The 12,049-nt window shown below is 47.4% G+C and overlaps 2 protein-coding genes across 4 annotated transcripts in view; both read right to left on the bottom strand.

The window, feature by feature from the left end:
• SLC1A7 (solute carrier family 1 member 7) overlaps positions 1-1,916 on the bottom strand; it is a 45,705-nt gene extending 43,789 nt beyond the window's left edge. For all 3 annotated transcript variants that reach the window (XM_059689546.1, XM_059689548.1, XM_059689547.1), the window contains exon 1: positions 1,645-1,916. In XM_059689546.1, the coding sequence (XP_059545529.1) occupies positions 1,645-1,821 (177 nt within the window). In that variant the 5' untranslated portion in view covers positions 1,822-1,916. The remainder of the gene's footprint in view (positions 1-1,644) is intronic.
• A 6,745-nt stretch (positions 1,917-8,661) lies between these two features.
• Positions 8,662-10,120, bottom strand: LOC132229495 (ferritin light chain-like). Its single transcript, XM_059686094.1, has one exon. The coding sequence runs from the start codon at positions 9,471-9,473 to the stop codon at positions 9,069-9,071; it is 405 nt and encodes a 134-aa protein (XP_059542077.1). The 5' UTR covers positions 9,474-10,120; the 3' UTR covers positions 8,662-9,068.
• Between the last annotated feature and the right edge of the window lie 1,929 nt (positions 10,121-12,049).

The following is a 12,049-nucleotide window of genomic DNA, read 5'->3' as shown; positions in this document are numbered from 1 at the left end:
TCTCTTCATATCAATGTTTCTCTCTCTCTCTCTCTCTCTCTCTCTCTCTCTCTCTCTCTCTCTCTCTCCTTTCCTCTCCCTCTAAAAAAATCAATAAAAACATATCCTCAGGTGAGGATTAAAAAATTCCATTACTATAATTTTGGTAGAATCCAGGAAGGAAAGGAAAATGTGTGCAGTTGTAAATTCACCATGTTTAACTGGAACTCTCAAAATGATCATATTTTTAAATGAGATACTTATTTCAATAATATTACAAATTATAAATCTTGTAGATTGTTTTCTGAAATAGGACTTTCTATTTGTAAACTGTTTATAATTTTTTTGCCTGTTGCATAAGCTTACAAAATAAGAAGGGCTTGGTTACTGAATCACAGGCAGAGGTCAAACAAACTCCTGGATTTCAAAGTAAGATGCTGAGAAAGCCAATTTCTGCCAAATAATTGTTCTAAGATTCCACATCCTTCCTTCAGTTTATCTGGCAGGTTAATTCCGATGGGAATATATTTGCATTTCCAAACAGATGGGGAAGGCAGCTTTCGCAAAGGAGGCCCCAGATGAGTTTGGCTTTTCATAATAAGCATTCCAACTTGTTTTCACAAAATAATCTTCCTGCAGGAAAGATAGTTTTGATGTTGAGGAAAATTAAAGAAAGTAGATAGCAGATGGTTTGTGCCATTGCCAGTTTAATTCAGCAAATAGTTGAGGGTTCGTTCTGTGATAAGCACTGACCTAAGTTCACATTTTGATTCAAGAAAAGCCCATGTGATATTCAGCAAGTTGAAGTCTGATGGGGAAATAGACTTTACACAAATGGCTCTGAAGTGAGACAGCCGGCAGCAGGGTTACAGTGGAGGGTGAGCCCCGGGGGGAGTGGGGAGGAGAGTAAGATTTCAGATATGGCCAGGTCTGGAAGAATTTGTCTAAGATTTGGAACAGGAGATGGTCTTGATGTAGGTAGCACGTAGACAGGTAGGTGGGGGGGGGGGGGAGGGAGGTAACACTCAGTAAGCACCCACGATATGCCAGGCACTGATGGATCCTTGTTTACTCCCCAACAATTCTAGTGACACATAGCGCCCCCGCTCCATTTTACAGATGAGGAAACTGAGGCCAAAAAGGAGATAAGATTTTGCCTAGGGCCACACAGCCACTTCTTAGGAGAGTCCAAGTTCAGGCTTCCTCTGCCTCCAGAGTCCATGCTTCCTCCTAAATAACTGAAGGTGGCTTCACGGTGTTACTACAGGAATAGTGGCCCAATTCCCAGGGCCACTATTTTAAATATATCTTTATTGATTTCAGAGAGGAAAGGAGAGGGAGAGAGAGAAGCATCAATGATGACAGAGAATCATTGATCCCACAGCTCTTAGCCCCGCGGTTATGCTAATGAGGCACCCTTGCCTCCATTCATCTGGCGATGCCAGTTTGTAACCACTTGCTCGGCCGTTTTATTGGATGTCCCTCTAGTCCTATAGTTTATTTTTCACACTCATGTTACAGATGAGAAAACTGGGACCCAGAGAGGCAGAGTGACTCACCCACGGAGTTGTTATCGGGGAGCCGTGGAGGGGGAATGCGACCCTCGGACCCCTCAGGCCCACACCCCCTCCTAGAGGAGGACCCCGTGATGCCCCGGGGGCTGACCTGTGGTGAGAGGCGCTGGGTCCTCAGGAAGAAGCCGAGGAGGCAGCCCACGGTGACAGACAGCACAGACAGGACGAGCAGTCCGTTCCGCTTACAAACATCCCTCCCTCGTGCCAGGATGGCACCCGGCACCATGGTGAGCCCAGCCTGCTGGCACCGGGCACAGCACCATTCCATGCACGTGAGGCCAGCCGGGGGCACAGGGTCCTGGCTGGGGGCTTTGGCTCCTCAGCAGGCAGGCGGTCAGGGTTGCTAAGCACCAGTTGCCAGCCACTCGGCCATGGCCTGAGTGGCTGCCCCAGAGGGAAGCCACAATCCTATTACCAGCTGCATCATTAGGAGCCGGGAGCAGATTAGGGCCTGGGAAATTAGAGCAGGCCACGTGGTCTGGGGGCTTGGACCTCAAAGCCAAGTGCTCCTCTTATACAGGGGAGGGGACCAGGGACTGGTGGGAGGAATGAGAGGAACATTTGCTTGGCTGCTTTGATTTTTACCCCCACGCCATTCCAGAAAGAATTGAAGGCAAGGCAATAGGATACTAGCTCACTGCCAAGTAACCGATAACATTAATAAAGCATTTATTGCGCACCAGGTATTATTCTAGAAGCACATTGCTTGTATGAGCACATTTAATGTAAGCACCAATCCCAATAAGTAAGTACAATACCTATCATTTTACAGATGGAGAAACTGAGGCAAAGAGAGGTTGAGTCACGCGCATGTGCTGTGTGCTGACTTGCTCTGGCTGCCTTACCTGTGTGACTCACAGGGAATCATCCTGGCAGCCTAGGAGGCCGACCTTCGTTTGACTGGGTCCCTGGGCCAAGGTCATAGAGCTGGCACGTAGCAGAGCGGAATTCAGGCCAACGTTGGTGTGGCTTTCACCGCATGCACAAGCAGATGGGTTCACAGGTGCTTAGCCTTTGAAGTGTGGGGATTGCGGGCTGTGAGGCCAGTGGACCTGGGTTCAAACCGGCCCTGCCACTTGCTGTGATGCTTCCTCGAGGGCTGCTGTAAGCCCAAGCTAAGACCTCTGTCGGTTCTCAGGCCCTATTATTTTTAAAGATGACAGAGCCCAGGGACCTACATTCAAGTCCCAGCTCCGCCACTTACTAGCTGTGTATCCCTGGACAAGCCTTTTAAGCTCACATGCCTCAGTTTCCCCATCCATACAATAGGCACAGTAATACCGCATCTACTTTATTAGGGCCGGTGCCACCTCCCCTCCAGAGAATATTTGTGAAATTCAGCGGTGGTGAACTGCAACGTGCTGAACAGGGATTATCACCTACATTTAGCATTTTAGAGAAAGGTTTGCTTTTTGCTATTTCTTGTGGCCTGCCCTGCCCTTTAAAGCCAGCGGGAATTAACTCCGGTCTATTTTACCAGGAATCTGTAATCTCATCAGGGGCAGTCAGACACAGCAGCGAGCACAGTCTGTGGTGTGCAAAAGGGCTGCGTCCCCTGACAGAGGGCGTGGAGGGGTGATGGATGGAGGGGACGGGGTGGTGGGCACAGGGAGCTGCTGGTGGCTTAGGCGGAGGGGGGTAGGGTGCAGGCCCTGAAGCCTGGGCAGAGCTCCCGACTGGGAGGGCACCCTCAGATTCTAGTCCCAATTTAACCAGCTCTGTGACGTTGCCCTCTCTGGGCCTCTGTCTTGCCACCCTTAGAATTGGAGAAATTGGCTCGGTGCTTTCTAAGAACCCCTCAGTTCAACAAGCCAACCTTCCAAAGCCTCTATTCCTTGCCAGTAGCTTTAGGGGTGTGAGGGTGGAGTAGCTACAAGTCTGAGTTTTATTTTTCCCTCCAACTCCAACTCTTAAAACCAAGAATTTTCTAATATACCTTCAACTCCAACAAATGCCTCATTTTCCAATTAACCAGGTGGCTTAGTTACTGCCTAAGAAGAGAAAACATTCTGAGTAGATATTTGCATTTGCATTTAAGATCAAATGGCCTTTAGTCTTGCCATGAAGTCTTGCTTTCCACTTGAACTCCAAGACGATTCCCACGGTGCCCGCACCACTGTTCCTGCCTCCGTGCCTCCCACGTGGACTCAGCCACCACCTGCTTCCCAGAATATAGGCCTTTCTTTTTGTTGCTCCCACTGTCCTTAACCGAGGAAATGACTATTCACTCAAACCATGTTCTTTTAGCACCATCTCATGCCACTCCTCTGGGTACTGGGACACAGCAATGAATGACAGAGTCCTTGCCCTCAGGGAGCGTAGAAGAAAGTGGAGGTTCTAAGACAGGACTGACGCACACTAATGAGCCAGTGACTGGTAATGAGCTCACTAAGGATATTCGCAAACGACATTGAAAGGCTCCAGGATAAGAACCCTTCAACAGTTCCCCATTTCCCGCAGAATCAGTTGCCTTATAATATTATAAGATATGCAGCTTCTCCTCCCCCCCCCCCCATAATTAAAAGCAAGTTGAGGAATGCTAGCTGAAACAAAGTTAAGCAGATTCTTTATTCCAGAACAGCTCCAAGTCAGACTGCTCAAGTTCAGATCTTAGCTCTACCACTTCACTAGCTGTGTGACCTTGGGCAAATTTCTTAACCTCTCTATGAAATAGGAATAATACCACAGTACTGCATTTGTAGGGTTGTGATGTGGGTTAAATATGGTGAAACATGCAAAGTGCTAAGAGCATTGCCTGGCGCCGTGCAGACATTCACATGTAGTTACTATTCGTTTTAGCAGAGCCTTTACAATCCTATATAATAAAAGCCTAATATGCAAATTGTCCCCTCTACCGGGAGTTCGACCAAGAATTTGACCACTCATTATGACGTGTGCTGACCACCAAGGGGTGGTGTGGAACATGGCAGGCATCAGCAACGTGGCGCTGGCAGCGGGTGGCAGTGAGGTGCATCCTGTCCCAATGGGCCCCCGATGAGAGCAGGACTGCAGCGGGATAGTGGAGCAGGTGAACGGGTGGCGCCAGGCCAAGGCGGGTGCGAGCAGGGTGGCCAGTGGTACCGCCTGGCTCCCAGGCACTGAGGGAGTCCGGCAGGGACCCAAAGACTCAGGTGGGGGGGGGGGGTTGGAAGCCCAGGTGCTGCCCAGGGCCCAGAGGTCAGCTGGGACATGCCCTTCCATGCCAGACTCTCACGCTTCGATCGCCAGCCAGACCTAGGGACTGTACCTGTGCACAAATTTCGTGCACGGGGCCTCTACTACTAACATATTTTAGAGGAAGTCTCCGAGTGAGGGACACAGAATCCCAGCCCTCTTCTGGAGCAGAGAATTCCATGGGCAGGTGTTTGGAGAACTCACTTTGGAATACTCCAGCCTCCAAGATGAAATCCCTGCTCCTTAGGGAAGTATTTGAGGTCCTCAAGGAGTTGCATTTGCTCACCTCTCCAGCCTACCACCCTCTCCCTTTCATCATACCTCGAGCTTCTGTTATGCCCAGATTTCAAGATTCCCAAGAGCCCACCAGGGAGCCAGCCAGTCCGATGCAAAAGCAAAGAGTCCTTCATTTCGAACTAGTTCAGCTCCCCGACCACACTCACCGATGCATCGGTAAGCCCAGTGGCAGAGAGAGCGAAGCCTGATGGGATTGTGGGTTTTATAGTAAGGGCAGGGGAGGGGACTGTGGGCCCCGCCGATTGGCCAGGCGCGAGTCGGGTCTTGTTACACAGGATGTGGTCATAGTGATGGCGTGCACTTCCCTTGATTGTCATTGGTTAGTCCAGAGAAATCCTGGGCGTGGCCAGCAGCGGCCTGGGCCTCCGGGAAGAAGCCCGGCCGAGCACATGGCTCTGCCCACAAATGGAGGACCCAGGGCAAGATGGAGGGCGCAGTCCTCGCCCCTCGATAGGCGTCCCTCCCCGAAGGCCGCAGGCCACTCCCCAGCACCCAGGAGCCCGGGGCGCCGTTCCCCTGCTGGAGGGGGCTCGTGCTGCCCCTGCTCTCCCAGAGCCCCGGGCCTGCCCCCTCTCCACGGCCCTCGGCCTTCCCGGGCAGGAAACTAGACCGGGGGCAGCCAACCCAGCGCTGGTGCCGGAGACGGGCGGGGACTGGCCGGGCCGGCGGGAGCCCGCCACGGGGAACACCAGGACCAATCACGGGGAGCGCTGGGCACCAAGGCCTCTAGGTTGAGGTCTCGCCCTTTCACTTCTATAACACCCAGTGACTTCTAGTTGCTTGAGCCCTATACCCTCTCTCAGGCCTCCACACCTGTGCCCATGCTATTCCCTCTACCTGGAATGTTCTTCCCTCTGTCTCTAAAGTCACAGGTCAAATGCCCCATCTTCCCTGAAGCCTTCCCTGACTACCCCAGATACAACACCCCCTCTTCTTCTCCTTCCACTAACTCCGGTGCTTTCACCCATGGCCACTTGGGGATAAACTCCAGTTCCCTTATAAATGACTTTGATAAGGACATAAAAATCTATGTGGCCCTAGCAGGTTTGGCTCAGTGGATAGAGCATTGGCCTGCGGACTGAAGGGTCCCAGGTTCGATTCCAGTCAAGGGCACATGCCCAGGTTGCGGGCTCGATCCCCAGTAGGGACGTGCAGAAGGCAGCCGATCAATGACTGTCTCTCATCATTGATGTTTCTCTCTCTCTCTCTCCCTCTCCCTTCCTCTCTGAAATCAATAAAAATATATATTTAAGAAAATCTATGTGAATAAACCGAAGTCTCTGTGCTCCCATGTCATCTGAAAACACTTTGATGGGTCATCCTCAAAGTTGGAGTGTATATTGGGGGGACTAGGGGAGCACCCCAAGAATCAAGGAGTTGCCCTGCAGAGCGGCTGGAACTGATGGGTAGCAGGAAGCCTGGAAGGTGTTCCTCGGGAGACTTGTGCCGCACAGAATAAGATGCTACGGGCAGAGAAGAGAAAATGGCCCCGAATCACGGCTCACAGGCGCAGGCGCCCCACTCTGCAGAAGTGAGTTTGCCTCGAGCTGTTTCTCACCAGGCAGCTCTCTGTGCAGGCTGAGCAGGCTGGAGAGAGCAGGGTCCATTTCTTTGTTGATGATTAATGATTCTCTAGGGCCAGCAGAGGAGCCAACTCAGCCCGGGAGGTGAGTGTAAGAAGGCTTCCCAGAGGAGGGGTCATTTCGTCAGAGCCCTGAGTAAGCCAGGAGTTAATCCAGCACAGGGCTGGTCAAGGGGGAGGCGAGAGGAAAGCCTGTTCGGAAAAAGGGGCCCAGGCTGGAGGGGCAGAGCTGGTCTGGGAACCCGCAGTGGATCCGTGGGCTGGAGTGGCGGCGGGCCTGGGGCCTCACCCCTTCCACTCAGTATCAAAATGAGTTTAGGTTGAGCTGTCTGAGTCCCCAGCTGGGTTTATGGTGATGACAGCTCTGGGTTCGTTGGCTGCTTTCCAGAGACATACCAGAGGCGCCTTAAAATCCTCCCGGACAGGTCTCCTGGGCTCACTATAGGCTGGGCCTTCCCGGAAGGTTCTCTGTGGACACCGAGACCGGCCGGCCTGGATTCCTGCGAGTGTTAGTCACCAAGGGGCTGTGCTGACCGCCGCTGAGGCCGGTCCTCGCCGATGTTTGTCTCAGCAGATGGGCTAGAGTAACTCTCATGTGGTGGGCTCTCTCGTGTCACCTCCGGCTTCCCTTTCCATCCTTCGGGCCTAGATATTTCATCCATAGAAATTGGGCCCGAGCACCCATGAAATCGCTGAGCTGCCATTTGTTGAGCACCTACCATGCGCCAGACTGTCGCGGAGCCAGTGAGCACTCAGCCCCTCCACGGGCACGCGCTGCATCTGCCACGCCCATGGTGCAGAGCAGGGCACAAGTTCTGCATCCGTGCCGTCCGGTGCAGGAGCACTAGCCACCCTGTTTAAATGAAAATGACTGAAGGTGAAATGGTGTCGAAAATGCAGTTGCGCTTGCCACATTTCAAGGGCTCAGTAGCCACAGGTGGCTCGTGGCCACCGTATTGAACAGGGCATTCAGCATGTTCCGGCAAACGTGCTGGACCTAGAGTCACAATGAGCCAGAGTCACATCTCAGATCCTTTCCTTGGAACGTATGTGACTTTGTCCAACTGAGTGAAATTCTCTGAGCCTCTCTTCGGCATCTATAAAAGCCGTGTTCTTTACATTGAATCACACTTCTGCTCATTTCATATACTAGTTGGAGCAATGTATAAAGTTAAAACCCCCAGCAAGTTCAAATTACATTTTTCAAATTAGTTAGGACTCTTGTTAGCAAACAATAGGCAATTAAATCAAGCTGGTTTAGGGATATAGGGAATTTATAAGCAAGGCTGACCATGTAATTTGTGGGGCCCAAAGCAAAATGAATGTGTGGCTTTTTGTTCAAAAAGCAGGAAAAGCCAGGGCGGGTACTCAGTCGGTAAGAATGTCGTCCCAATACACCAAGGTTGCTGGTTGGCTTCCCAGGCCAGGCACATACAAGAAGCAATCAATGAATGCATAAACAATTAGAACACAAATCTCTCTCACTTCTCTCTCTTTTTCTCTCCCTCTTCCTCTCTCTCTCTCTCAAAATGAAAACAAAAAAGAAAAGAATCAATAACTTTTTTTAAAAAAGCAGGGGAAAAGTGCATTAAAGGTACTAAAATGTGAAGCTTTTTTCTTTCTTCCACAGTCTTTTTCTCAACTTATTATGGTGTTTTTAATTTGCTATTTGATGTCATCCTTAAGTAAATAAAAATAAAAATTTTAAATTACTAGTATGAATTTTCCCATTCATCTTTATATTTTTAATGCCAGTTTTAAATGCAAATGTAAAAGCATTTAACTTGTATTCAAAATCATGAAAATTACACATTTGTTTTTAGTAGCTCATACATGATATGTATTTTGTTCTTTTTAAAAATTTCCTTTATATTTTTTATCTTTTATTGATTGCTTTTATTTGTTTTTTAATATTTTTATTGATTTCAGAGAGGAAGGGAGAAAGGGAGATAGAAACATCAATGATGAGAATCATCACTCGGCTGCCTCCTGCACATCCCCTACTGGGGATCGAGCCCGCAGCCCAGGCATGTGCCCTTGACCAGAATGGAACTCGTCAGTCCATAGGCCAATGCTCTATCCACTGAGCCAAACCAGCTCGCTTTTTATTGATTGGTTTTAGAGAGGAAGGGAGAAAGAGAGAGAGAGACATTGATTTGTTGTTCCACTTAAGTATGCATTCACTGGTTGTTTCTTGCATGTGCCCCGACCAGGGATCGAACACTCAACCTCGGCATATCGGGACGACGCTCTAATCAATTGAACCACCTGGCCATGGCCAAAAGCTTGGATTCTTTTTATTTTTTCTTTGCTGCAAACAGCTTTACTCTTTCCATTTGGTCCAATGCCTGGGAGAAGGCTCCAGGGTGGTTAAAAGAATGGCTAGTGGTTTCTGGGAGAGGCCCAGGCAAAAGCCAGACACCATGGGAACACAGAGGGGACCCTCTGGGCTCCAAAGGCTCCTAGGAGAGCTTGAGGGTGAGCCTTTCAAAGAGATACTCGCCCAGCCCAGCCTGGGGCCCGGCCAGCCTGTGGAGGTGAGTCAGGTGGCCGCCCATCTTCTTCATGAGTTTCACCTGTTCATCCAGGAGGTGGTTCTCCAGGAAGTCACAGAGCTGAGGGTCTGCATGGGTAGAACCCACGGCCTGCAACTCCACAAGGGCCTGGTTCAGGTTCTTCTCCAAGGCCAGGGCGACTTCCACGGCGTCCTGAGTTTCACCCCACTCACTTTGGGAGGCTTCAGCACGTCCTGGAGGACAATGCGGCCGCCACGCTGGTTTTGCATCTTTAAGAGAAGCTCGGTGCCCTTGCGCTTCTTCTCCACCAACCCCTGGAAGAAGTGGCCCACACCCTGGAGAGCCACTCATTGCAGTTGAAACAGAAGCTCAGAGAGAGGTAGGTACCTACCTCTAGTCACTAGATGCACAGGCGTGGGCCTCGCTTTCCGACCCGCCCTCCCTCCCCCCGCCCTGCCCCGGCTCTCCTGTATTTTGTTCTTAACCAGAACAGTGGAAATGCTGTCCAAAATTAATGCAACTGTTTTTATTTCACTTCTTGATACATATACCTCCTACCAGTACTTACTCCATTGGCTTACTGGGAGTAAGGAAGGACTGAAGAGAAAAGGAACTGTGGAGAGCCCTGTCTCCTTTTCCTTCTGTATCATTTCAGTGTCAGTGGTTGGGTAGTATAGGGAAGTTACGCAAGTAAGGAAGGATAGGATAAGATTCCTTGGTCATTGGTATTTCTTAGAAAGCCATTGTCTCTTTTCTGTGTTTGAAGCAAGTTCTGGTTTGAGGAAAGTGTGGTTTCTCGTGGCTGTCAGCACCCTGGTTACTCAGTTGCATATATAACATGCTTTCCTGGTACTTGCTTTGAGTCTTGCTGAACTCCCAGGCATCTCCAGTCTGCCTGAATTCTGAGTTCATGGGGCATCACATACACTGTATGCAAATTGAGTGGCAAGGAATAGTGATGGACATTTATATTGCATGTATCTTGTTTGCTCACATCCATACCCCATTGTCCTGTCAGACTTTGCTTATAAAACGCAAGTTCAAAGATAAAATTAATGAGAGTTTAGAGATGGTGAAAGCATAGCATTAATCATGGGACTTTTCTGGTGCCCATGACACCAGTCCTGTCCAAAAGACTTCCACGGAACTCAAGGACAACTGAATGTGTCAATCTATTTATGATTTGTCTGTGTCTTGTTTTAAAAATATTACCTACCCTTAAAAAAGTTACTCTGCTATGTAAATTTCTAGGAGTTGTGTACTTTTACTTTTCTCATAGATGTGTAACCAACATGGTTAAAGACTGAAGTAAGAATCTAACGTTTTCCTTAAAGTTAGCTAATTGTCCCAGTACCACGTGTTGAAAAATCTCTTCTTTTACCTTGAACTAAAATTACTTCTCTATAATAAAATCAAATTCTGTGTATGTTTGGGTTTGTAATACCTTTGTCAATACCACTTTGTCTTAATTACTGTAAGTTTATGATAATTCTTGATACTTTGCCAGGCAAGTCTCTTTAATTTTTTTTTACTCTTCAGGAATGTATAGGTCTTCAATAAACAAACAAACAAACAACAACAAAACACTTGTCAAGTTCCAGAAGAAAATTGTGATTCTTATTGTAATTACATGAAAATTATTAATCAATTTGATAGATTTGACATCTTTATGATATTGAATTTTCCAATTCATAAACATATATATCTTTCCATTTATTTAGATCTTGTTACAACAACTTTATCATTTTTCTCCAAAAGAGTTGAATATCTTTTTTACATCTATTCCTACACACATTATATATATTTTTATATCTTTTTTATTAATTTCAGAGAGGATGGAAGAGGGAGAGAGAGATAGAAACATCAATGATGAGAGAGAATCATTGATTGGCTGCCTCATGCATGCTCCCCACTGGGGACCGAGCCCGCAACCCGGGCATATGCCCTTGACCGGAATTGAACCTGGGACCCTTTGGTCTGCAGGTCGACGCTCTACCCACTGAGCCAAACTGGCTAGGGCCACACATTATATTTTTGATGCTATTTAAATAGTATCCTGTTTTATTATATTTTCTGTTTGATTCTGATGTGTAGAAATAAAATTTGTTTTGTATCTGGATTTTGTATTCTGTTGACTTAGTAAATTCCCTTATACTTTTGAGGTGTTCTATGTAGACAAACATATCATTAGCAAATATTAGTAGCTTTGCTTCTTCCATTTCAATCCTTACACATGTTATGGCCTTCTCCCCCCTTACTGCTGTGGTTAAGACCTCCAGTACAAAGTTGAATGTAAAATCAATGATTTGGGACATCCATATCTTATTCCTGATCTCAAAGAGAAATACTCTCAACATTTTACCACTGAGTGTTGCTATTGTTATGTGTTTATTTTTTTGTACACACTTTTTATGGGATTAAGAAGTTCCTTTTTATTTTTAGTTTGCTAAAAGGTTTTTTGCTTTTTTAAATATATATGTTTCTAACTCCCTAGCATAAGGTTTTCCTACTTATCTTGTTATTTTTTCTTAAAGCTTTATTCAGGTATAATTAACATACCATATGACTCACCCATGTTAAGCATACAATTCAGTGGTTTTTAGTAAATTTACTGAGTTTTGTAATCATCACCGCCATCAAATTTTAGAACATTTTCATCTTCCCAAAAGAACTTGCTTGACAATTTTTAGTCCATCCCTGTTCCCGTCCCCATTCCCAGGCAAACACCAATTTGTGTCCCATCTCCACTGATTTTCCTTTTCTAGACATTTTAGATAAATGCAATCACACAATATGTGCTCTCTCTTTTTTTATTTGACTTCTTCCTCTTAGCATAATACTTTTGAAGGTCATTCATGTTTGTAGCATGTATTGGTAGTTCATTCCTCCTACTGATGAATAGTATTACACTGTATTACCACATTTTG

The sequence above is a fragment of the Myotis daubentonii genome, chromosome 3, assembly GCF_963259705.1.
Source record: "Myotis daubentonii chromosome 3, mMyoDau2.1, whole genome shotgun sequence".
Taxonomy (NCBI): Eukaryota; Metazoa; Chordata; class Mammalia; order Chiroptera; family Vespertilionidae; genus Myotis; species Myotis daubentonii.
The sequence above is the reverse complement of the archived record's forward strand: the minus strand, read 5'-3'. Positions and strand labels throughout refer to the sequence as shown.